Raw genomic sequence first — 27686 nt, 5'->3', positions numbered from 1 at the left:
GCCACATCCCTGGAAGTGTTCAAGGCCAGGTTGGATGGGGCTTTGAGCAACTTGGTCTAGGGGAATGTGTCCCTGCTCAGGGCATGGGGGTTGGAACTAGGTGATCTTTAAGGTCTCTTCCAACTCTAACCATTCTATGATTCTATGACTCTTGGTCTGAATCAGAATCCCCCTCTAACACTTGGTCATGTTGCTATGTTCCACGTGAGTGCTGGCAGAGTTTCTCCCAGATGAGTTATCACCCCTCTTTTCCCATGGAAATAGACCTCATCTAATAGTTGATTAACACAAGCGAGCAAACCAAAAGGAATACAAATCATGACTGAACAGGCAGCTGCTGTACCAAGTACTCAAAAGGAAAAGGCGCTAGCACCGTGTACCCAGGTGCATGAGTAATGGAGCAGTACGCACAGTGATGAGCTACCTTGTGCTAGAAAAGCCAAAACTTACTGCAGCAAGGGAGAATGGAGATCTAGACCCTGCCTAACTTGAAACACAAGGCAGCGTTAACTTACTCTCTGAAAGAGGGTAACGACTTCTTGCCAACAATTATGCTGGCATGCAACCACTTACGCATCACAACTGGAAGGCTCGCCTTCACGTGAAGGGCCGACACTATCGCATGGGACCTGCCCTTTGACCAGTAACTGGAAGTAGAGAAAGACTCCCCCCCAAGAAAGGAAGGGAGCCCTTGGGTCCAGAAGTAGGCTCGATTCAAGGGCAGCATTTTCACGGCTAGTGAATAACTTCATATTAAATACATAGGTGGTACATGGAAACTTCTACTTCAGCAGAGCACAAAGGCACAAGCCAAGGCTGTAAGACCCCTCCCTGTGACGTAAAACAGTTTCTACAATAGTCAACAGGGAGAGAGAAAATAAAGGCTTCAGGGAGAGAATAATCAAATCACTAGTATCATCATTACGTAGGTCCCTGGGTGGCACACCAGTAGGGTGTGAAAGGAGTGCACTTCCTTCCAAGTAAATATCTACAGTGCTATAGGAAAGTAGAGAAACCATACTAATTTATAATTCAACTTGAAATTGCATACAAAAACTATGAAGAAAACCCCTGAGGTATTACAGAAGCTTTGTTTGGGTATTTCAGGATAACAGCCATCTACAGTTTGAGATTCTAGGGCGAAGACAACTGCTAAGTATCAAAATCAGTTTGCAGGAAATGGGCATATTATTCTTCCCAACTGCAGGCAAACACAGGTAAACATCACTGCATTGATTTCTATCCAATTCATAAACGGGAGCCTCTTCATTCAATACTGTGCTAGAAATTGCGTTTTCTGAAAAAGCTCAAATATTAGAAGAAATTTCAGGACACAGCATGGTGTCCACAGACACAGCAGTCTACCTACTAAAGTAAACCTGCAAAAATAATAACAAATTCTTGGATTCTGATGTGTTTACAAAAGACACTCATTTATTACTGGAACACGTTTTTCAAACTACAAAGCAGCTGTGTATAGGAGTACGAAAGACTTCTTGTAATATGTCCATGATGTGGGCACACAGTTATGAGGTATAAATTAAAGTCAATGACATTAAGAGCAAACCTTACCTCTATTAACATTACAAAAATAATTCTCAAGGTTGCAAGCAATGTTTGTATGATTAGACAGTAATTATTTCTTGAACTACTTCTCAATGTATATTTGGAAATCACACGAGTTGAGTGATTAAGCCAAGAGAAACAAAAACTAATTGTTGCATTGCATTTTGGATTTGTCTGCAACTTCTTTATGAAAGTCTGTGTCTTCCTTTATTAGTTATGCATTCAGAAGTAATACAATGAGCCAGTGACCACTGTGCAGAAATCTCCAAGTTACTGAACATATGCCTATATAAGATCACTGAATCAAACTAAAGCTTCAAAGGTTCCAAATTTTTTAATAATTTTTTCATTTGCTGCAAGCAATTATTTAAACAAAGCACTGAAAAAGCTCTAATTTAAAATTGTACCTGCTTTTACTTATCATTATAAAAATATCGAAGTACAGAAAATAAATGTCCTTTTCTACTTAAAACTATATTACTGCACTTACAAATTGATATACATATCTAGCAATGAAATATATAAATAAAATGTCCAGTAAACTTCGAAATTGCATTTACCATAGATTTGGTTCAGCTTGTTGCCAGGGAAATTTACACTTTTATCACAGTCAAAAACTACTTTCACCTACTCAGCTTGCTTATTTTTTTTATAAGACTTCACAAATGCTTTACATACACTTTAAAATTTATTTTAAGAATACTTAAAACAGCTAAACTTTCAACCACGTGTGAAAAATTAACCAACATGCTTAGTCAATTAGCTTGTACAGTCTGCAGAACTTATCAGTATAAACTAGCAATTTAAATCTTCTGAATTAATCAATTGTACTTTGTTGCAATAACAACAAAAGAAACATACACACATTGCACTCCTTATAGCAACGGGACTATAGGGAATCTTTGCCTATAACACCTTAAAAAGCAGAATGGCAGCAATTACTTTTAGACAGATTTTGAACTACTAAAATTCAAAGGACTTTTGAACTATGGAACTATTTTCTTGTGGAGGAAAGCCAGCTATAATCTTAAGTTTTGTAGGGACAAAGGTTTAGTAAACTAAACAAAATGAGGAAACTCCTCTGGAATAAAAATAAAATTTGCCATCTTTTTATTCTAAAAAGGCAGAAGAACATTTTTCTATCACAATCATTCTGCACTTGAACATGACTAACTGTACAATCATTAAATAAATCTTACAGAAGAACTTTCAGGGAGCTTCACAGCATACTACTTTCCAAAAACTTAACAGAATCAGAGGAAGGAATTCTGCAAGCATACCACGACACCTAAATTTAGGAGTCTAACACTTGTTATAGTCAATGAAGACCTGACTAATGCCCTCAAAGGCATTCAGCTCATCACAAATTAGGTCAACTAAATTGCTCTCTAAGCTCCGCTGACAGTACTGATTAGCTCTTCAAAGGACCGCAACAGGAGTTCAGGAGTTAAGAGTAGATGTTGACGCTCAACGCAAGGCACCTGAACCTGAGGACAGAAATTCCATCCTCAGTTTAGTAACTGTCGTTAAGCAAAGAATTGAACTACAGCTCAATGCATGAAAAATACTGTTTTGAAATAATTTTCAACATTGTATGAGAAAACAAAAGGGGTCTAGAGGATTAAGAAAAGCACTTCCTACCTGAAAAGGCATGCTAAACAGCTCCAAAAGTTTTTAAAATTATGGGAGTTACATATATTAAATAAATGCCTCTTACGCTTTTGAAGAATGAAAGCCTACCTTCTTTAATTTCAAGGACTGAAGTAGCCTATCTCATTTATCCTGGGAAACCGTAAAAAAAAGTGAAGCCCTAATAAGGTACAGGATATCAGAAATGCTATAAAAAGAGAAGAAACCTTATTAATAAAAAAACCCAAAACAAACAGGTTTTGTTTTTCAAGAAAATAGGTATGCCTCTCTGTGTTAGTATCTACCCTACTGTCCTGGTTTGAGGTAAAACAGAACCAATTTTCTGATTTGTAATTTTACTTTTTAGCTGGGCCTCTTCTAACTGACTAAAGTCTGAAATTAACAGCATATTGTTCAGAAACCGTTCATTCTCAGAGTGATAAAACCTGATTATACCAAGGAACGGTATGCACAGAGGCTCTTGCTTATACTTATTGCTATAACAACCAAGGTCAGCTAACTTTGCTGTTTGCCCCGTTAGAGGGTCGGAAGTGGAGAAGCGTAGAGGGGTCCCACCTGCAGGGAGGAGCAGACGGGACAGCTGACCCAAAACTGACCAACAGGGTGTTCCATTCCCTCTGCATCATGCTCAGTATAAAAGCTGAGGGATCAAAGGGGCAAGGCAGCTCTGGCTCGCTCTTTCTTCAATGGCCGGTGTCTGAGGAGGACCCTGTCTGTTCGTCTGCCTTTGATACCAATCCGAGCATTCCTGACTCTAGTTCCGGAATTCAGCTCCTGTCCGTCACTGACTCCAGTGTGGGACTTTCCCTGTGTCTGCTGGTGACACAATCATCATCCTGGGAGCTGGATATGGTTTTGTATATATTGTATACTTTTTTTCTTTAATTTTTATTATTCTATTATTATTTACTATTTTCTTATCTATTATTATTTTCATTAAAGTAGGTTAGTTCTTTTTCTAAACTTGTAAATCTCCTTATCTCTTCCTCTCCTTTCTGAGGAGAGGGGAGGGGGAGGGCCATCTGTCGTTCTGATCGGCCAATCTGGCCAAAACCACGACAGATTTATTGGCGCCCAACGTGGGGCCCGACTGTGGCACTACCAGAGTTCTGACAGATGGTCTGAGTAGTTTGACCACGACACCTACCTTCCATCTCACGAGAAAGAGCAACACCACACAATGCAGGCTCACCTTCTATGTAAGGCTGTTAAAATTCCAGACACTTACCTCAGAATTATTCCAGAAGTGCATCTTTACCTACATTTGTAACACACATATAGACTAGATTTCAAAGAGAAACGATTAGAGTATGTTTCAACTTTAAGATTTCCCCATTTCAAATTGTCAGTGAAAATTATGAGAAAGTTAAAGGCTAGCTGTTTTCACTTATAACTAAATGCCATGGACACATCCTTTCTCTTCTCCTCCCCAGCTCTCTGCCTTTTTGGTACAGCAAAAATGTATGTAAAAAACCCTTTCCTTTTAGAAGACCTCCTATCCTCATGATCTTATACCACAGTTACACAATCAAATTCCTGTAGTGAAATACTTAAATCAAAAATACATTGAACATAATATCCTAAAGCCCTGAAAATATAATATATATAGCTCCAGTATTTGCACACTGTGATTCATTATACAGGTATTTGTAATCCATGTCCTGTCCCATAGTTGCTTATCTTTGCTTCGCTGAAGTAGAAGATGGGTATTTCACCACTAAAAAGGATCCATGTACTGTTACAAAAAATTACCCGCCAGAGTTCAAAGGCTTCCTTTTTTTGAAGAAAGCAAGTCAACATTTTATTAAAAGCAATGCATATGCTTTCCTCCCACAATGAGAATGAAGGGTTGTATTACCTTCATGCACTGTTATTCCACAGTTGTCACACTGGATTATTTCATCAGCATCTTCACTGTTATCTCCAAGACAAACGCAACAAATCAAAATATGATCCATTTTCTGGGAACTCCAATTTTGAGACTTCTCAAGGATCAAGGAGTCCTAATATTGAAAAATGAAGACACACGGATTATGCCAGGAACTTCAGTTTTATTTAAAATAAACAAAAAAGCTGTTATTTGCTCAATTTTGAACAACAAATAAAAAAGATGGAATATTATTTTCACAAGAATAAAACTTCTTTGTTGTCAAAACATTTAAACACTTGATCCACGAATATAAGAGCTAGGAGAAAGGATGGATACAACCTGATCTCGATATACCAAGGGATCTGTTAAGATTCAAGGGCCAGAGAAGGGTCTTATTTCCTCAAACATGTATGTCTTAAAACCATTTATGTTCTACAAAAAGGAACAAATACACATACCTAAGAAAACATTTAAAAGCAAAAAAAAAAACCCACCAAGGCCAAAGGTGACCTTCAAATGTCCCAATATTCAGAAAAGTTACTTCATTTTCGCTAAAATTTGCACCTTCAAAAAAAGTCACGTAGATCTGAAAAATCTGAAAATAAACAGCTAACACAAGCCTGACAACTCCACTTACGTAAAATATGAAAAATTATCAACTCAGTTCTGCTTTGTTGCAATGCAAACAACAGTGGTATGTCTGTATGCAAAACCATATGATGTATTAAAGCTGTAACAACTTATTTTCTTCTGATTACATACAGGAGTAAGGATTTGCAGAACAAACACATTGCTCTGTTTTGACAGCCTTCAATGTGAACTACACCACTTAAAAAGAACCTGGCTTTTAATAGGGAATTTCTCTAAGGAAACAGAGAGAAGTGTTTCACAAATCAAATAAAGCTGTATGTAAATTTTATTTTCTTCATAAGCACCATCTAGGCTTCTTATAATTTTCATTGTGAGGTACAGCCACTGTCTCTTCTGCAAGGTTTCATGGTTTCCATATGTTGTGTTTTATTTTTATACTACAAGCAAACATTCAGCTTGAACTACTTTCATCGGTGACATGAAGGCAGATAGGGAAGTGTGAAATTAGGCACACTAGTAAAAAATAAAAATTGCAGCATAAAAAAATAGTAATAGTTTCAGAGCAGAGACTGACAGTTCACGCCTAAATGGCATCCATTCAAAACATCTGAGATCTGAGAATATTCCAAAACTGCTGTGGTACCCTACCAGAAAAGAAAAAATAAATTAAGGTGGAAGATGTCCTCTAAAACATCTTTTTCTCATTCCAAACCCCCATTTATGACAAAACATAGCACCAATACTGTGCCTGTGCAGCCTACGCAGTTAAAAAGTATCATGAATGCTACCTGAAGTAGGCATTCTTTCTCAATAATCTTAAATTTTCACACAAATCTATGCAATTATTTCATTATAACATCTCAATCTGATACAGTAAGTCTCTGCACAAAATTATCAGTGAATCATTAATGAAGTCTCTTTACACTTTAGGTTTATCTGGGCAGGTATTTGGGGATGAAATGGGGGAATCTTTGGTTGATTTTAAAGCAAGATAAAGGGGCCCAATAACCTTACCACCTAAAGCTGGGCTCAAATAGTTTACCTCAAGTAATAGAGGTGGCTTGTTATAATGTTTTTGACCTAGGAAAGGGTCAAACACATACTTCTAGCAGTTAGGAAAAGCTTCTGAATCTCCTATTCATCTTCTCTAAACAACATAACGAAACATGACCTATAGAAAAAAAACCCAAACTTATCTAGAGGTAAAAATGAAAGATGATACAACCATTCACACGGTCATGCTTCCTTACAGGAAGGTCACTGGTTGTGAAAAATACAAGATTCTCCCCTACAGAGTTCAGACTTAATGGAGCATTTCTTCCAACACCCTCCTTTTAGGACAAAGTTGCAACGCATTTTGAGGAAAGCAAGAAATGTACACATTTTTTTCAAAAATACTGTGGCCCATCATTACTCAAAATTACCATGTTTAGCTTACCATTCACATTAGAGATAAGAAAATGGCAGTAGATACTCCCTAACTCTGGCAGATTAATTGTGCAATGACACAGGCGTGACAGGCGCATCTCACAACTCTACATAAATCAGCTTCTTCTGACAGTACCTTCGACTTAAAACTGTTATTTGGCTTCACTAACAGAAGTTTAAAAGAAATTTACAATCTCTACTGTTATAGAAGCGCAAGGTCTGGAATTTAAAAAAGAAAAGAAAAAAACAAACAACAAAACTATTACTTTAAATTAAATAAACAGAACTGCACTGTAAAAACAACACTGAAATAACAATAGCTGTTCAGGCAGTGAGAACATATGCAAACATGGATTAAAAAACAGAAACAAGCAATGACGGAAGGGCATCAAATTTGAATGCAATGTTAGGATCCTCATCCATTACGGTTTACCTTATGTGAAGACAGCCAATAGGTCAAACAGAGCAGCAGAATTCCTTGTTTTAATACACAGACATGGAGAGGGAGTGATGTGGAATATATGCTGCGCTCCCCTGCTTAGTCCATGTTAGCACCTGGAAGACCCCATCCCAGAAGCTAACACTACTTGTCTAAAGCACGGGAACTTTTACATAGAAACAGTAACTGCTGCCAAGCCCAGAACAAGTCCTGTTCCCTACCCAAGTGAGAGAAAGGATTTCAGCTGAATCACTACGTAATTCCCATTTCTCTGGTGTTAACGAAGAAAGTGAGCGTTTCAAGCTATATGCCTATGTATTTCTAACTTTAAAGGAATAAAAAAAAAAAAATAAAATAGCCACCTCACTGAGAACAGAAGAATCACGTAAAGAGGTAGCAATTATAAAAACAGAAAAGCACCATTTATCTACTAATGATGCTTGGCCCTAGAAAAGAAAGCTAAGTTTGTCTTCTGTGCTTAATACAGTAGAAAAACACATAGTATTTCATTACAGCACAGGTTAAAAAACCGTACAGCCAGACCTCAAAGTATTTTTTGCAAAATGTAGAAAAATAAAATAAAAGGCACACAGAAACAAAAAGCAAACAACCCACCCCCAGCACCCTCCCCGACATCCACTCCCAAAAAGTAAGCAAAGGAAAGGAAGAATGAATATTAAGGACACTAATACGTGTTCAGAGTTAATTACCTGAACATTCTTTCACAAACAAATTATGCATTCACACATGTGTTTTTCTAAGAACATAGCTTCTGCAGTGTAATGAGATTTTGCTAGACTTGTCTGCTAGAGAGGTTTTATATTTATTTTACTATTTTAAAATATTGTAATAGTGGTGAGTGTACTGTTATAATACAGTTGAGTATCAATCTAAAAATTACAGTCTATAATCCAGTCTACAGATACCCACTGTTGCAATACTTCTTTTTAAAGACCTATTCATAAATAGTACTTTGCTTTACATGCAGTAAAGATAAATTCTCAGTTACAAAACTGTAATTTGAACTTCAAATTTTTAGTTTATCTTTTGATCGATGTCCTAAATCCAAGGCAAGAGGAGACTCTGAGGTCCACGCATATTAAGAAGGTTCGCAACAGATACATCAGACAGCTCTGTGTTTCTGAGAGAGGCCTAATTTTCCAAGTCAATGGAAATTATGGACATATTCAAGAATGTATCCTTAAGAATGTAGACTCACATCTCCATTCTGAAACAGGGAAAAAAATCCAAAAAAGAAAGCTGCCTATCTCTATTTGAAGTCCGTATTGTTAGAGCACTTTCAGCTCCTGAGCCAAGAGGAGTAACAACACTAGAATTCCAGAGCTAGACAATGAAAGAAGATGTGCATACAAAAAGTGAAAAAAAAAGCAACCGAATTATGCTCTTTTTTTTCAATCACAATTACTACTAATAATTAAAACAGCACAGTTTGTTCGCAATCATATATATCTGTATCTATATATAAATAAAAAATACAGAACAAAATATATGAAATGGAGACAACTGATTCTTCTAAACACTCTGTTTAGCTCCCTGTCATTTTACACATTAAAATAGATTAAATGGAACAGCAGAACTTTAAATAGTGCCATACCACTATCGTTTATCAAATGTCATGTTGACATTGCAATTATTTCCTGAAAATTGAATGTAGATTTTACAGCAAGTCTTTTTACTTCATTCAAAATTTTGCTACTGCAGGACATGAAGTCAACCATCCTGACAACCTAACATTTTAATTTTTTCACAGGCACAACCTTCAGGCAACTGTAATTGTGCATAGGAAAAAAAAGTCGCATTATTAAACACTTAACATGTAATTTTCACATTTTGCAATTAGAAGATATTTAATATAACAATAATAGTTCCCAAATGCTTTTTAGTACTGTAAGAAATTACTTCATTTGTATTATAAGCAAACCCAACATAAATTATCATGATTATCCTATTTGATTTTAAACCCAGTGTGCATATTTCTTTACTTAGGATTCTTCTATCAGTGAACTTAGTGTTCAGACTTTGATGTTTGTCACAAAGGGCTAGGGTAAAGAATAACCTATCATTTAGCTATTTTATGAATATGTCACAGATGCTTTTAACTTTCAGAACATTACAGATATGCAACATGTATGCTAAAACTGAACTAAAAGTCTTGCTAATACATGTTGATTTGCATACTGGACCTCCTATTTGCTTTAGAACTAATCCAACTCCCCCTAAAGCCAAGAGAAGTCTCTCTATTGACTTTAGTGGCATTAGATTGGCCAAATGGTCCAAGCAAGGTTATTTAATACGCAGCGCCTATTTAGCACAATTTTGCTGCTTCGTTTATTCCTGTAAACACAATTCCAGCCAATCAGGTTAACTTTTCAAACTAACAGAATAGCTACTGGGGTGTAGTTTCCATTTGTCAACAGATAGATTATAGAAAGTTGGTTGCACTACCTCATTACTCTTGCTTTGTGAAAGAGCCAGGCTATCATTTGTCAATTCCTCATCATCTGCATTATTTCTGTTAAGAACTTTACTCTTCTTCTTCTTGGATCCTCCATCACTAGCCGTGCTGCTGTTATCTTCTTCATTGCCTTCCTCATCATTGTCATCCTCATCACTTCCGCTCCCATCATCTTCATCATCTTCATTATCTCCATCACTCCCCTCTTTGCGCAGTGCGTTTTTTCCTTTCCTTTTCTCAGCAGTAGGCCGCCAGTCATTGTCATCTTCACTATCATAGTCATCCATATCATTTAGTTCTTCCATTGATACAAAATCCAGCAAAGGTCGGTTCCTGCGCAAATTCCATTTTTTTGGTTCATTTGTTTGCTCATCAGCCACAGCATCAGGTTCAGCTGCTTTCTCTTTCTCTTTCTTCTTTTTTGGCTTTTCTTCTTCATCTTCTTGTTCTTTCTTTTCAGTTTTAATTACCTCTTTGTCTGCTGTTGGCACATCCTCTTCAGTGGAGCTTTTGGGCTGTTGCTCTTCTACTTTCTCTTCTGCTGGCTCCTCCTCCAAGATATTTTCTTCTGATTCAGTACAGGAACCTTCACCACTGTCCTTTGATGCATCTTCACTCCCATGACCACTTCCTTCAGAATCTGTTGAGCATATGAAAATTTAAAAAAAGTTCCGACACAAATGTACCCCCAAAAATAAAATCTGTTGAAGCAAGTTGTTAAACAAAAGAATGATGCATGTTCCTCCCTCATAAGGTTTTCCACCTAATTTTTCAGTTGGTGTCCAAATACTGCTATTTCAAGTGGTATGTTGAGAATCTGTTAAATATGAGTGCATTTTAAGATGGCAAAAAAAAGATGGCAGAATTTATTAAATGAACGTTAAATGTTCCTTTGAACTGCAGCTGATATTAATTAATAACCAGTAGCACAGAATAATTTCCATGTGAAGTCACATCTTAAAGAAAGAGCATTCCAGTTTTTAATTTCTGGAGGTGTTTTCTAAATCTTCCAATTAAAATAGCTACCCAACAGAAGAGATTTAAAATTACAAAAATGAAGAGTTTATATAACAAGTACTAGCAATAGTATGGATACTCCCACACCTTCATTTTTAGCACAGGCTTGTTTTTCTGGGTTTGGGGGCTCTTTTAATTTCAAATGTTATTTCAGTTATCAATCCCGCATAAGCTATGCCACATTCAGTGTTACAGCTGCACAACAAAGCATAAATTCTAACCCTTATACCACTCATATGGTATTGTTCTGTGTAGTCACTATTTCTATTAATTAACACAGGCCAATCTGTGCAATAGAAAGGAACAGAAGAAGATATGTATGACAAAAATCACAACAGTAAATCATCTGTACTATAAAGTACATGTAAAATTATTGAAAAAGATGACAAGTTAACTTGTTAAATTTTATACACATCATCTACCTTGACTATCTCTCATCTTATATTCAACTACTACTTTTAATTTAAAGCATTAGTTTTAATGAAGAAAAACTCAGAAAATATTTTTTTAAATTAACAAGAAAATACAAATTTGCTTGATCCAATGCAGGGATCAATTAGGCAACGGCTACAGTTTTCAGTGCGTTCACAGCCATCACCAAGCTCCTGATGCGCTGTCACTTACACGCAAAGAAGAAACATGTAGATGCTTGCAAACTTAAAAAAATTCTTAATCACTTCAGTTACCACACAAAAAAATCCACCAGTCAGTATCACCTCACAAAGAGAATTTCTGTGCACATCCATCTCTGCATAAAGCTAAATAAACAAACAGTGGGGCCAGTGTGCTACACTCTTCACACAGCATTTATTTCCACCCCACAGAACACTGTCAATGATTAGGCAGTAACTCTGTTGTTACTTAGATATAATGGTCAGTTTTGTCTTTTTCTGTATATACCTGTATGTGGAAGTGTTTGATGAGATTACATAATTATCAACAACAAAAAAATAATCCATCAGCACTACTGCTACTGATCCGGATATTAATGTTACCTGTCCCCTTAGAAGCTGCCAGAAAGTAAAAATCTCCTGCAATCTTCCTAATCTTTAGAGAGGCAGAAAAAAAATATGAGAATGCAGTAACACAAGTTATTGTACAGTCTTTTGAGAAAAGAGTAATTCAGTCATTTCCCTACACCTACCAGCCTTAATGGCAGTAATGGAAGTAAAAAACATAATTAAGTTCTGAATAGCAGAACACTCCTCAGGCATGTCTAAGAAATAAAAAAAACAGTATTAACTAATATGGAATCTAAAAAATCATTTTTACATTACAATAGCTTTGTTTGGATACATATTCGTGGGCCTGTTAGAGTGGGTTCAGAGAAGGGCCATGAAATACTTCTCCTATGAAGACAGGCTAAGAGTTGGGTTTGTTCAGCCTGGAGAAGAGAAGGCTCCAGGGAGACCTTATTGCAGCCTGTCAATATATAAAGGGGGCTTTTAAGAATGAGAGACTTTTTACCAAGGCCTGTAGTGACAGGAAAAGAGGGACCGGTTTTAAACTGAAAGAAGGTAGGGTTTAGATTGGACATAAGGAAGAAACTTTTTATAATGAGGGTGGTGAGGCACTGGAACGGGTTGCTCACTCCATCCCTGGAAGTGTTCATGGCCAGACTGGATGGGGCTTTGAGCAACCTGGTCTAGTGGAAGGTGCCCCTGCCCATGGCAAGGGGGTGGCCTAGATGATCTTTAAAGGCCCCTTCCAACCTGAGCTATTTTATATTTGCCAAGTCTCACGCTTTACAAGCAACTCCTAAAGCTAGACTCTCATACTAGACATTGATATTATAGATTAAATGCCATATGTATGTTTAAAAGCAAAACATATTTCTGTATCTTATTTCACAGGTTCTGAGTGCCAATGTGCACTACTTGTCTCACTGTAAATAAGGTAGTGTAGGGTTTTGACATGTTAGAATTAATGTAACTGGATTTTTAAGTTACTTTGTATTATTTTCTTTTGTTTTACTTCACCAACATAAATCCACGATGGTAATTTGTCTGGATGCTTTAATTGTGCTGTTCCATTTCTAAATATGCTTAGATTTCTTGTGAATTTAATCTTCCATTTCATTTTTTGGGGGGGAATCTTAGTCTCAGTATAGTTTGCTCTTTAACAGTGCTCTGAACTGCCAACAGTGACTCTTGTATATCAATACTACAAAACCAAGGATACTCTCTAGCTGCTTTATGCCATGCAAACAAGCAAACAATATAAAGCAGAGAGAAAAATAAATGTTAGTTTCGTTCACTTCTCTCCTTCGATTTCTCTTTGCCTTCTGCCTGCACACGATGCTTTGTGCTCTCCTTTCTGCATGCATGTACACACTAGAGATGCCCATAGTAAGGGATATCCCTCTTCTCTCTGAATGCATCCACCGTGATAGGTACTTTTCTTGAAAGAGCTATTCTGTGATAACAGCTATTTTTGCAGGTGGTGTTCTGTCAGATGCACTTTCAGTTAGGAAGAGGCTGTAGTATACAATTTTCTCCTTGAAAGAAATTCTTAAAGAATGGCTCTTTCAAATTGGCAACCATATCATGTCATTCCCTATGGGAGAAAAGTCAAGTTACTCTCAGTGAAAGATGGGGCCAGATACACTGTCAAATAGTGAAAAATATAGAGTTCCACTGAGAACAAATATGAGAGAGAGCAGTTGCGAGAAAGGCATCATTTATTTCTGTACACCTTGTATCTTTAGCTCTACTGAGCACAACAGCAGGTGGCAGTCAAACCTAAGGAGGGTAATTCTGAGAGGAATTCTCCAGGACAGCACATTATGCTCCAGAATTAACACAAGAAAAAGCGTAATAAAGATTTAAAAAGTTACTATTAATCTCCACATCAGCTGTGGAGTCTTGTATAATATGCACAAGACTTCAGGGGAAAACTACGGAAATCACAACGGCAGTTTAAAAAAAAAATCCTCCCAGGGTTTTGCAGGACCATTTTACAAGCAACTTTAAACTTGGTACCTTGTGACTTCTTTTTTTTATATTCTAAGAAAATGTATGTATACAGAGAGTAAGTGCTATGCTACATAAATACATGGCCACCCACCCACAAAAAGACAGGCTGATTCTTCAATGCAGTATTTAGCTTAATAAACAGCTCTGTAAAAAGCAGCTTTATCATTTGTTTTTAAATGAAGTCTGAAGGATAAGCTAGTTAAAGGAAATTACAGATTCGATTTTGGGCTTGTCGCTTCCACTAACAAAACCTAGCCAACTCCAGATAGCAAAAGAGAAGCACCTGGCATCATTTTGGAAAGTTTTTTGTTTGTTTGTTTGTTTGTTGGGTTTTTTTTGCACCGAGTCCTGTCTGGCTCAGTCTTACCCAGGTGCTCAAAGCTTCATACAAAGAATACAACCCCGGATCCTGGAACATTGAAAAGGATGGAAAAACCCAAAAAACTGAGCATGCAATACAGAAAACAACTACCATGTCTGAAGTTATTCCGACTAAATAATACTGTTCAATAATAATCTATAGGCATAACGTGGAAAGTCATCCAGCCCACAGCATGCTTCACAATATCCTCTTTTTGAGGGTGGTAACAAAAAAACAGGCTACAGGTGAGGATAATTTTTTTGGAGGTTAAAGCCATTCAATCACCACCACCCTGTCTCTAGTGGTCCCTTAGGCTGTCTCACAATCACAAGGTGGACATCTTTGACATGGTGACTTGAAGTTACGCATGTATCTGTGCTAAAACTTCATGTTACACACCAGGTAGAAACCCTCACCCAGGGTGCCTGCATCCTGACAGACTAGGAAAGTGGAAAACACTGCAAAAACTGTTCGTTGACAACAGCCTCTGCCCATAAACTTCTTACAAGAACAGCTCCAAACTCACAAGAACTCCTTTGCACGTGTGCTATACCAAACACGTGTAAAAGCAGCTGTACTTACTAGACACCTGATCTAGAAATTGCAAATAATTTTAAAGACTCCAGAAGCATAAGGAAATGCTTAAACTAACCAGAAAGTTCTGATATTAATAACTGGATTTAAAAATAAGGCAGGAAAACCTACATCATATATAGAAAATATGAACTTTTAAATTGCCAAAGGCAGAGTTGTGCAACTGGTAAATGCCTGATCACATTTGTCTGCTTGACTAAACCCACAGAGGCCCATTATGCTAAGACCAATATAACTATACTGAAAGCAAGAATTGAAAAGGCTTCACACTTCACTTCCAACGTAACTTCAAAAAAAAGAATCTAGCATCAGTTAGATATACACCACTGGCTTTCTATGCTATTTTTCTGAGTATGATGATTAAACATTGGTAGGCTACTGGCAATTCAACATTGGTAACGCTGGCAGTTAAAAAATTGAACTGTCCAAAGTAATATAATTATGAACATACAAAACAAAACCAACATAGATTAAGATATTACTGCTCTAAGGAGAGAAATTAACTTCTCAAATAATGTTTTGGAAAAAAGTATCTAAACTCTCTACTAACTGCATATGTAGACTAGGCAGAGTAGGAAATTAAACTGATCATTGATGCGTGTACACTTCTTTCAGAAAACAAGTATTTTGTTTAATAGAGAAAAGGATGGAAGAGGAACATAAATAAAAGTTTAGTAAGCAGTTTCCTCACTTCTACACTAGCAGTAACTATATCACACAGCATTTCAGCAGATATCTATTCAACTCATAAAAGCACTCAAAAATACAGGTTGCCAAATTTGACTGGGGTCACTGGGAACTAACTACCTTATTTACAATGTTCTAACACAGATGGAACTGGTTACCCTACCTTCTGAATTTTCTTGACATTTCCCAGTTTCAGACAATGTCCTCAACTGTTTTTAACATTATTTAACTTTATTTGTTTAGGATAAAGTATTGCATGCCCCATGACTTCCCTCAGCAAAGTTGCAGTCCTAAATAATCCTTAAAATCAGAGTCCAATAAATTACTGAACAGTGAACTAGAATAGCTATTTTTCCTAGAAAAACGCAAGAGTTTCACATCTTGTATGAGGGATGTGACACCTGGGAGACAGCTGAACATGTGTCTGGGACATGCTAAGTCTAAGTCTCTGAGGTGCTGTAACGAGTATATGCTCAAGAAACACTAGAGACGTGCCATCCTCACCGAGCATGCCTAGATTCTCAGAGGTGGTCAGGCTACAAACAGACCATCCCACCAAGCTGGAGTTAATAAAGCACAAAAGAATCTTCTCCATGTGGCAGGAAATATAAAAGAGATGGACACACACACAAAAAAGAGGAGATGTACGAAAAAGTAGAAGACTATGAAAATTCTGTTCAAGACTGACTGCACAAGCAGAACAACGCTGAACAAATGAGCAAAGTTTCCATGAGGGACAGACAGACTGGAAAGACAAGGCACAAAGAGTCACAGTAGGGGGAAAACAAAGGAAAACAGTGACACCCCATCGCTAAATCCACTGGAATGAAAGCCTCGATTTCTGTTACATTACTCCTCAGCTGTCAGTAAACACATGGAAGAACAGAAATCTCAGTGTTTCCAAAGAGAATGCCTAAAGTTCAGAATGCCCATCCGTCACTCCAAAGTGTTATTTCAAGTGGCAGACATCTGTGCGGAGAAGAAATCTCACTTGGGATGAGGATAACGCGAAAGAACACAATGCCCGTATTTTCCATTTTCTCAATGGGAAAAAGCCCTTGTGAATTCCACTCTGAGGGGACTACACCTTACAGTTGCAAAGTCAAGACCTGAATGATTGTAACAACTAAAATTGTGCAATTGTAATAATTTACTAATATTACCTATTCAGTAGACAATGGAGGTAGAAGAAAATATTGCAACACCCTACAACTCTTCTGTTGCATATCATTTAAGTTCATTCTCAAAAACAAACATATTAGTTTCTTCATTAGTATTTCAGTAATGTTTATCACTATGGCATTTCGGTGCTTCACAAACATTTTTTATATTACAGTGTCCTGCACAGGAAAGCAAAAGTAGAATCTCCATTGTGCTAAGAGGAAGCAAACTACAGAAAGATAAAGATATTTGCAACTTTTTATTTCTAGATCAAGTCACAGGTTTTTCAGAATACCTAATATATGCATATATATATCTCTAATATATGCATTTATATAGATCATTACACATTTTAAACAGAGCTCGTACTGACCTCAACTGCAATAATAGTACATAATATTTATGCAAGTCAGGCTCCATGCTCAACACCAAAACAACGAACACTTACAAATGTCTCTAAAAATTGGAGTCTAGGAGACTTGTAGCAGAAGTAGTGACAGAATCCAGTTCTTCAAGGCAGCATTCAGTCACGCTCTTCGTAGCTACACTGAGACAGAGCGCCAGTCCTTAAATTCACACATCATTCTGGTTCGGGGACCACACTACGTTTCTCTGCATCATTTCAATTTCAGCATATGAGCTGCCAAAACTGACCAACTTCACTGATGAAAGAAAAGTGGTAGATTGTTGCTTCTGAATCCTGCTTGGAATTACTCTACAACTATACACTGATTTCTGACATCAGTATATCTCCAGATGCTCTCATTAAATAAAATATAAAAAAAGGAAAAAAGAATAATTAAAAAAAAACCAAAACCAAAGTATGCTCTAGTTAACTTAAAAGCAAAACTTCAAATAACTGATCTGTATTGTGAAACTTATTAAAAAACTTCAGTTGAGTGTATTACAGTACCATCATTTGCAGTCACGTATTTGTGTACTCTGACTCCAAAGTAACAGTGGTTTTGACTGATCCCACATTAAGATTACATATGACATTTTTAATTAAGGAACAAAATTTTTCAAGATGTTTATAAAAAACAGAAAAATTCAGTACTTTAAAATATGGCATTACTACTTTCTATTACGTAGAAAAAGAGAAGCCATTAAAAAATTACCTGGTTCAATATTAACATAATGAAAAGGCCTGAAAACTATTTACATTAAGTAAATGTACAAGAATATAGAAGTTCTAAAATCAGTTTCCCTCAAGAGGTGTCAGAATGATGAGATCTTTAAAGTGGAAAAAGCAGCAATTGCCTGTTGGTGTGACCTGAATCCAGAAGAAAATAAATTAACTACACTGTAAGAAATGGCTGTATCTTCTATGGATTTATTGTTTTTTTGGTGGAAATGGAGGTTAGGCGACTAGAAATATTTTCTGTACTGAAAAAAATTTACCAAGGCATCAGGATTCTGAATACAAGAACTCAGAAACACTGATTCCTTCTTAAAAGTACTTACTGGCAACTTCTCAAATCCTTAATGCATCTCATATTGCCAGAAATCTGATAAAACAATGAGCATGTGTAAAAGCTTAGGTGTTCAGGGCTCAGTCCTCCTAGACTTGCTCAATATCATCTACTGGCACATATCACTTAACATCCTAAAGCTCATACATATGTATGCAACATCATCACCAGGGAGCAAACAACTTCAGACTTCTTTTTGTTTTTTTAAAACACCTATATGTGCATTTGCGTATGAAATACACATATGTTGCAGAGCTTTGGAATTGCCATACTTACGGGATTCTTCTGAGTGCATGAGTAGAATTTATGGTCATTTTCAATGTAGAAAGATTGTTTCTTCCTTCTGTCACATTTATTTCCCTTTGTAAGCAAACTTGCAATGAAATTCTGAATTCAAACAAACACCAAATACTGATTTGCAACAGGCTGCACATGGAGAGACCTCTATGGTCATTGAAAGAAGAAAAAGAGCAACAGCCCTGACTGTACTGGAGAAATACAGGTTATGCTTTGAAAGCTGAATCCACAGTGAAGCAAAGGAAAACCTGTTTTCTATTAGCAACAATCCAGAATTTGTCTAGTGGGGCTACTTGTGTGCGTACACACATATTCTTTATATACATATAACTTTGAAACTATCGATTTCAGTTATAGATATGCGTGCATGTAAAAAAGTCCCTAGATTTCAGCATTTCTTCCACCCAAATCTAAATGGACTAAGTACAATCAAATTTAAGGCTATGTTATAGCATCTTCATTTTAAATCAGCACAGGTGTTCTGTTTCAAATATCCTGCAACTACTCATTTAACTAGTATTACACACAAGAAACGTTTCTTTTTTCTTTAAACTTAAGAGGTTATATGTTTAATAACTTTCTATTCCCCAACTTCTCCAAACCCTCACAATTTTCTTCTTTCACACTGAAAATCTTTGAATAAAGTGTAAAATGTCAAACTCTGATGCTATTTCAGAGTTTTCAGTAAATTTTAAATTTTATTAAACAGAATTAATTTCTACTGAAAGAGACAGGTTCTTAGATGTTAAAACAAAGCTGTATGGAATATATGAACACAAAACAGCAATTAGAAAGATATTTTATAAGTAGAACATGGGATTTTCTCATATGCTTGTTTCAATTTGGTGTTACTTTTTTAAGGCAAAGCCCATTCAACTTGCTCAAAATAAAACTCAGATTGAAACACTCTCCAGGCTAGACACTGACCCCCGCCATGTGGGGATACAATAATCCCAAAAGTCAAACAGGATATCAGTTACAAATGAATCCTCTGCATTTAGATACAGTTGAGTCAGGAAGCTTTATTCATTATTTTTAATTAATGATTGTCTTTTAACCAAATAACATATTGCTCTGAATTATGTGTCCATCTCCCATACTCCACTTCCAATTCTCCTTTTACCTTAAATCCTGCCTAAGCTACTGTTACAGAATAGGGAGATCTTCAGGAACTAAAAATCATTTCCATTTATGGGAAATTGTCTTTACAAAAAGCAGTGCCCTTACTCAAAAGAAAGGATCAAAAAACCCCAAAACATGATTAAAAAAGTAAATGAAACAAGCCCCCAAAAATCTTAGCATGAAATTGGTAAAACAACATCAGTTTTACTCTCTTAATTCACTGCTGCCTGCTTCCACCAGACCAACCAAGGGAAATATGTCTCAGCTTAGGAAAAAAAAAAACAAAGGCATTAGGGTATACCTTAAAACTAGCACTGGCAATATGATTATTGAGCATTTTTAAGTTAATTAATAAGGAGGAGCTTGCCTCCTTAAAGGCTTAAAAAACAAGCCTTTAAATGGAGATGCGGAATATTTTTGCAAGATAAATTCACATGAAAACATAGATTAGCATCCCCAGTGCAGAAATAACAAAGTGAAGTTATTTGTCAAACTGTTATAATGCTTCCCTTACTTCTTAGGCATCCTGCATCTCTTTGCTTATTTCCTTGAGCATACACTACAGAACATCCAATGTGCAGTTTATTCACAAACATGGTCCTGCCCCTTCTTTTCCCTCCCTCCAATATATTTGAATTTATTAGTTCTATTTTGGCATCTTGTTTACTTTCAGCTTCTGTGGATGTTCACTGCAGATACAGGAATCTGCACACATAGAGAAGACTGCAGAACAAAAACACCCTGAACCAAGGATTTCCTTCTAGTATGGAATGTGTACACCTTTCTGCATAGCTATCTGAATGGACACTTTGTCTATTGTGAAAAACAATAAAAACCTGAACAGATTATCTTCCTGCTTAAGGTTTTCACTCACCGAGTGGAATTAACCTTGAGAAACAGGCAAGTTCTGAAGTCCGCAACAAACTATTATCCAAACTGATTCAAAACAAAATGGCTTTAGAACATTCCTATTTCAGTACTAAATGCAGTGAATATTTCAAAAATTATCTCTACATTAAAGAAATAAAAAGCAATAAATATAGCTAAGGCAGTCAGCACAGAACCTACTCAAATGCTTCTGCCAAAACTTGTTTGATAATCACGAGCTTTCTGTTGAGAAAAAAATTATTTGTAATTGAACTACTGCATGGATGTTTTGTTTAATCAGCTGTTTTTTATCTGGAGCATAAGAATTTCCAGCTATCCAATCGAGTCACCGAACTTCAAGTGGCTCCAAGTCCCCACAGTTCACTAGCACCATTCTGTCTCCCACATACTAAATGAGCAACCACAAAACAAAAACGAGATAATTCGGAACCAAGGAGATGAGGAAGCATATTTACCTGACGCATCTCCAACTTTAAAATCACTGTCATCAGAGCTATCATAATCTAAAGCTTCCAGCAGCGAAGCTGCCAAAGGCTTCACTTGTCTCCTCTTCGAACTGCGGTCCACTGCAGGAAAAAAAGCACGCTATTGTTATTAGGTGGCATAATGACAATTCAGCATCGCTATTTAAATTAGGAGGAAAGGCAGAACGGCCGTGACAGGCGGGGGCAGCCTCCGCCACGCCGCCCGAAGAGCAGCCGGCACCGGCGTCCCGGAGCCATTCATTCCCCGAGGGGAGGCGGGGGGGGGGGGGAGGCAGCGGCGGCAGCGCAGCGGGACGGATTCGCCCCTCACAGCTGACCCGCCCGCCGGGGCAGCGCTGCTCCCCTCAGCGCCGGGGAACAACGCGGCACCGCACCGGCCGCAGCCCGGTCCGCGCCGGGCCGGGGGCGGCTGGGCGGATACTGGGGGTCGCATGAGGCCCCCGAGGCCACCGGCACCTCCAGACTAGTTGCTCTGGCGTGATGCATCAGCGCCAGCGCCACGGGGAAAGGGCAGCCGGGGCCGCCTGAGGGAGGGAAGGCTCCGCGGGCACGCCGGCATCCCCCCGAGGCAGGAGCGGGAAGGGCCGCTGAGGATCACTTACTAAAGCCTGCGCGGGTGAGCGGAGGGCGGACGGGCGGGGGCCCTCGGGTGCAGCGCCTCGGAGCCGCCGAGCCCCGGGCCCCTTCCCCAGACAATGGGCACGGCGGCGACCCGGATGCAGACCCGCGCGCGCCCGCCCGCCCGCGGCGGCCGGTCCCGCCGCCGCGCCTGCGCGCCCGCCCGCCGCCGGACCCCGCCGCGCCTGCGCGGTGCGCGGTGAAGCCGAGAGGAGGCGGCGGTGCCCGTCCTCTGCCCGGTGCTTCCCGCCGGAGCGGGGCGAGGACACGGAGCGTCCTGGGCAGCGCTGGGGTCTCCCGTGGGGAGAGATGCGGGTAGTGCCGGGAGTCAGGAGCACTTCAGGCAAAGTCTCGGTGCAGGCCCGCTCGTTCTCAGGGGCGACCCGTGTCCGGTCCAGGAACCTCTCGATTGCACCTCAGGATTCAGCATTTAGCTTCTGATTAGATACAAAGCAACTACCTGCAGATTTGGGCCCCTCATGACAGGAAAGACATTGAGGTGCGGGAGCCTGTCCAAGGAAGAGCAACGAAGCTGCTGAAAGGTCTGGAGCACAAGTCTCATGAGGAGCAGCTGAGGGAGCTGGGGTTGTTTCGCCTGGAGAGGAGTCTGAGGGGAGACCTTATCGCTCTCTACAACTACCTGAAAGGAGGGTGTAGAGAGGTGGGGGTCGGTCTCCCAAGTAACAAGCGATAGGACAAAAGGAAACAGCCCTCCAGTTCCACCAGGGGAGGTTTAGATTGGATATTAGGAGAAATTTCTTCCCTGAAAGGGTTGTCAAGCATTGTAACAGGCTGCCCAGGGAAGTGGTGGAATCACCATCCCTGGAGGTATTTGAGACGTGTAGATGGAGTGCTGGAGGACATGGTTTAGTGGTAGCTTAGCAGTGCTAGGTTGGAGTTGATGATCTTAAAGGTCTCTTCTAACCAAAACGATTCTGTGATCACATTTATAGGGAAAAACAGCTCAAAAACCAGTCTGGCACTTCCTCTGTTCCCCCTGTGTGGAAACGAAGCATTATGAAATGGCTTTTATTTAACCCCTCTTGTAAGAGCTGAGTTCCTTGTGGACATTGTTGCATTGTCAAGCTCACTGTTGCGCTCTTGAAAAATAGCAAGCCATTGCATTTGGAAAAATAAAGAAAAAAACCCTAAAACCAGGGATTTTTGTCTGACTGCATCACAGGAGACCCAGAACTAAGCACAACACCCAATGGTGAGAGACGGACAGCAAAGGAGAGCAGCGCGGGGACGTTGTCTTTCGCACAAGGGTCCCAGCGCCACCTGACTTGCGTGAGCCACCCCCGGCCCCTGCGCACACCCAGGGTGCCCAGTCCTCTGCCCACCTGGGGTGGCCAGTCCTCTGCCAAAAAGCCGCTCAAAACCTTTATGAGGCGTTTAAAAAAACTGAGGGAATAGGCGTTCTCCCTGAACTTGTTTTTGTAATTGAAAGAACAGGGACATCTTAAAGAATTGATGCTCTGACATACTGGTATGACTTCAAGAACTTGAGGATCAGGAATAGAGAGAGCAGCCCTAAGGAGAAGGACTTGAGGGCATTGGTGGATGAGAAGCTCAACATGAGCCGGCAATGTCCACTCACAGCCCAGAAAGCCGACCACATCCTGGTCTGCGTCAAAAGAAGTATTGCCAGCAGGTCAAGGGAGGTGATTCTCTACCTCTGCTCCACTCTGGTGAGACCCCACTTGGAGTACAGCATCCCGCTTTGGAGTCCTCAGGGCAGGAAAGATGTGGACCTGTTGGAGCAGGTCCAGAGGAGTGCCACAAAGATGATCAGAGGGCTGGAGCACCTCTCCTGTGAAGACTGGCTGAGAGAGTTGGAGTTGTTCAGCTTGGAGAAGAGAAGGCTCTGGGGAGACCTTATAGTAGCCTTCCAATACTTAAAGGGGGCCTACAAGAAAGATCGGGACAAACTTTTTATCAGGGAGTGTAGTGATAAGACAAGGGATAACAGTTCTAAACTGAAAGAGGGTAGATTTAGATTAGATACTAGGAAGGAATTCTTTACTGTCAGGGTGGTGAGATACTGGAACTGGTTGCGAGAGAAATTGTGGATGATCCATCCCTGGAAGCATTCAAGACCAGGCTGGATGGGCTTTGAGCAACCTAATCTATTGGAAGGTGTCCTTGGCCATGGCAGGGGGATTGGAACTAGGTGATCTTTAAAGTCCATTCCAACTCTGACCATTCTATGATTCTGTGATAACAGTGCTAAAGATGAAAGCTTGGAACAGAATTGTAGGGGCATTATTGGAATATGTGTGTTTGTTTAACAGTGGATAAATGCAAGTAGGGTCAAACTGGTTCTACGATGAAGCATGGAGGGAACGTAAAGGTTGGCAAGCATACGGTCCGTGATGAAAGCCTGCGCTACATTTAGCACAGCTGTGCGTGTGTCACCCGTACAAGCCTTCTCAGAGACAAAACTCATCTTGGTATTGCAAAGACTCTCAGTGTGCTATGGGTGTATTAGTCATCTTTTTTTAAACAGACCATAGAGATGACCAGTTGGTGTATGATGTAATTATGCATCTGAAATGCTTTAAATAATAATTTTCTGGATTTCAGATTTTGAGTACTTTGGAAGGGCAGAAAATTACAACGAAAAATGTGAATTCTGTGTTCATTCTGTACTTGAATTTCCTAGATTTTTTGTAGCATATTATCACACCCATAGTTGATGTGTTCACACCGGGACCTCCTATTTCCTCCATCAATTACTTGGTTACATAGGTAGCCTGCCTGCAAAATGAACTCCTTTCCCGAATCTGGTTTTGCCAGCCCTACCCAAATATGCTATCAGCCCATGAAGTCTAGTCTTTCCTTCAAAACTCTGATCAGCGTCCCTGTTCCAGCAGGAGTTGTATACGTCTTAGCTTTTTACTCCTTAAGGTTTTTTTTTTCCCCTTTAACTGGCATCCCCATCCTACTTTCTCTTCACACACAATTTCAGTCTTAATAGGGCAAGCACAAGGGCTCAGATCCTTTCATTTAGACTCTGCAGATCCATGATGACAGGCGCAGCAACAACTTCTGCAGAACCCCCTGCCTGCCAATGGTCAAGCCCCTCATCGTGTCCCGTACGGGGTGATTGGCAGGACAACTCAAATCACATGTAAGAGGAAGGAAAAGTAAACAACTGACCCCAAATTTAGCTTTATGTAGAAGAGCAGACTGAGGGACACAGACAGCTTCGAAGAATGAGGACTTTCAGCACGTAACACAGAGAGGAGCACCCTGTAGAGCAGTGGAGGAACTTATTAATTCCTTTAAACATGAAAGTCAAAGCAGATGTATGGACTGTCTGGCTTTCAATTCAGCTCTCTGGGGCAGCCTGCAATGCTAGGATTATTCCAGTTTCTACTTGCACAGTTCTGGCAAGAATAGGTAATCAGGCAGAAGTTAATTAATGGCTGCCTGCCCCTGCTTACATCGCCCAACCGCTCCTTCCCCCTTCCCTCTTTGTACTCTGTCCCATGACTCAAGCCCTCTCAGCCCTTCTTGTCTTACTTTCTTGTCCCAAATCTTTCTCTTTATTCTTCCTCTCCTTTTTTCCCCCTGTAAAGGAATACTCACACTTTTATTTCTGAAAATAGCATGCACACATTCTTCGTTATCTTCTGTAGTCAGCTTGCATATTTTGCTCTCATTCCTCAACAGAAAAAAAACACATCAATAAAATGAAAATAACTGTGAAGTACCTAAGATTTACTCACTGTTTCCCTAAACTTCTGGGCACTACTAACATAGGGCTTGCCGACAAATTCTCTAAATTTAGTAATTAGAAGTAAATAAAACATGCAGCACAGAAATTAACTAGAACTACCAATTTATCTTTTGATCATCATTCTTTGGAAGTTTCTGGCCATTAAAACATCTGTTCAAAGATAAGTCGCCCTTAGTAGATGTTAACCTCCTTTAGTAGAGTCAGACTATTTCAAATAAGGGGAAAAAAGGGGAGAATTCATGCTCCAAATGAAAGAAGCCTTCAGAGAGAATGTCTGATCCCCTTATTTCTGCAAGGCCTTTGCCAATCTCAGCAGATAATCAAGGGTGTTGAAATGTTCAGTTGCCTTTTGAGTTGAAATGAGGTATTACTGGCACACCGCTGGGACCTGGGCACTGTACTGACATTGCTATATCCATGAAATAGATTGCAAGTGTTGTCAGTTTAGCACTTTTAAGTACTACCCCCATACACACATAAAAAATTATCTTAAAAGGTCATTTTTAAAGGAAAATTATGAAAAGCTGAAATAATACATCTCCTATGAAAATGTCATGGCAACTCCATCACTAACATTATATCTAAAAAAATGCCTCGAAATATTTCAGTATATCAGGTCATGTCAAGCAAGTCAGGTCTTTCAATTATCTCAGCATTCCAGTGGTTCTCTTCAGGTCGAGCCTTCAACGCTCAGCCTGTTGCAAGAGTAGATGTCTGTATCTCCATTTCAGTGCTGTTCTTCAACTCCTGGAGAAAGAGAGAAAATAATATGTTCTGACTGTACTTTTGCCCTAAGAAAAAAAGAATCTTTGTTGTCCTTCTGTAAAGACCATTTTAGAAGGAGTTACACAATAGCAAGTCAGCAGAGAATACAGTCACACTCACATAAATTACCTTAAAAATATCATTCTTCGTTTAATGAAAGTCTCGAGTTTTCAAAGAAATAAATACAATGATATCACATTTCCTCACCTACGGAATAAACTCAAGTATGTTTTTAACTCATCCATCAACTACGAATGGAGAAATAATAGTATGAAATCTTGTATCTATTTTTTTTTCCTGTCAGTGAGCAGACAGTTAAAGCCATGACCTACCTACCTATCTGAATTCAAACAGCAAACTCTTTTTTTTTTTGTCCATCAAAACATCACCATCTGTAGTAGGGAGACCGACCTCTTCGAATATCTTTTCAAAGAGAATTGTTCCAGCTTTCACTCTTTAACTGTGCCATTACAGCAAGCACCTCTCTCAGTGATCTCTGCTCTTTTGTCTAGTATTATATAGTAAAATATAAAAAGACTGAATCAGATATCCTTGCTGTTTTAAATTACAAAGGGAGGAAATTCAGTAGCAATAGTCTCTGAACAATAAGACTTTGAAATAATAAACTTCAGACTGCTACAAGGTCTACTGCAGTCAAATGCTGCGAGGGAATGTTCCCATCAGGTATTGAGATATTTCTTGCACTCCTTAGGCCACGCTCAGCCTCAGTCATAGAATCATAGAATTGCCCAGGTTGGAAGGGACCTTTCAGATAATCTAGTCCAACCATCAACCTAACTCTGACAAAAACCATCACTAATCTAAACAATGTCCCTCAGCACCACGTCTACCTGTCTTAAATACCTCCAGGGATGGTGCCTCAACCACTTCCCTGGGCAGCCTGTTCATGAACCCTGTTCTACTCCGATGCTGACAGATACAGTCCAATTTGAAATTCTGTCATGGCATTAATTATGGGCTTTTTTTTGATTACGCAGTACACATGTAAAAGAGTCCAGGAAAAGTAAAAAACAACAGTATATATCTTCAATAGAAGAACTTTCTGAATTAAAGAAATACACGTCTTAAGATTGCAATACTGAAATATTAGAATTAGGGGTACCTATACCTTTAGTTCTGTGTGAATTGCCATGCCAAGTAATGTGTGTCTTTTTTTAGGATTAAGTAGAGGTGGGCCCTGCTCCCTCTTTTACTTGCTGATACAGGACGCAGTTGTTAAACCCAAGGATTAGGAATGATGGATCTATGTATTTCTGTTGCAGTCAGGTCCCATGTAACATACCGGTGCTTATACAGATACTCACAGGCAGCAGATTCCTGCCTTCCATACCCTCCCTTCCCTGCTCTTTGTTAAATTCCAGTCCTGCAACTCCTTAACCAAACAGTTATTTTAAGAAAAAAAAAATGTCATTTTGTGGATTTTTGTCAGCTCAAGCTTGACAGAGCAAAAAGAGATCT

At 39.0% G+C, this 27686-nt stretch overlaps 1 protein-coding gene across 6 annotated transcripts in view; it reads right to left on the bottom strand.

Annotated features, from left to right (window-relative positions):
• PHF14 (PHD finger protein 14) overlaps positions 1-21859 on the bottom strand; it is a 168300-nt gene extending 146441 nt beyond the window's left edge. For 5 of the 6 annotated variants that reach the window (XM_074574759.1, XM_074574761.1, XM_074574760.1 and 2 more), the window contains exons 1-4: positions 21682-21859; positions 21050-21160; positions 10011-10660; positions 5075-5219 (exon numbers count right to left, since the gene is read on the bottom strand). In XM_074574759.1, the coding sequence (XP_074430860.1) occupies positions 5075-5219; positions 10011-10660; positions 21050-21160; position 21682 (907 nt within the window). In that variant the 5' untranslated portion in view covers positions 21683-21859. The remainder of the gene's footprint in view (positions 1-5074; positions 5220-10010; positions 10661-21049; positions 21161-21681) is intronic. The other variant, XM_074574764.1, reaches the window with a different exon arrangement.
• Positions 21860-27686: the final 5827 nt, after the last annotated feature.

The sequence above is a fragment of the Larus michahellis genome, chromosome 2 (assembly GCF_964199755.1).
Source record: "Larus michahellis chromosome 2, bLarMic1.1, whole genome shotgun sequence".
Classification (NCBI taxonomy): domain Eukaryota; kingdom Metazoa; phylum Chordata; class Aves; order Charadriiformes; family Laridae; genus Larus; species Larus michahellis.
The sequence above is the reverse complement of the archived record's forward strand: the minus strand, read 5'-3'. Positions and strand labels throughout refer to the sequence as shown.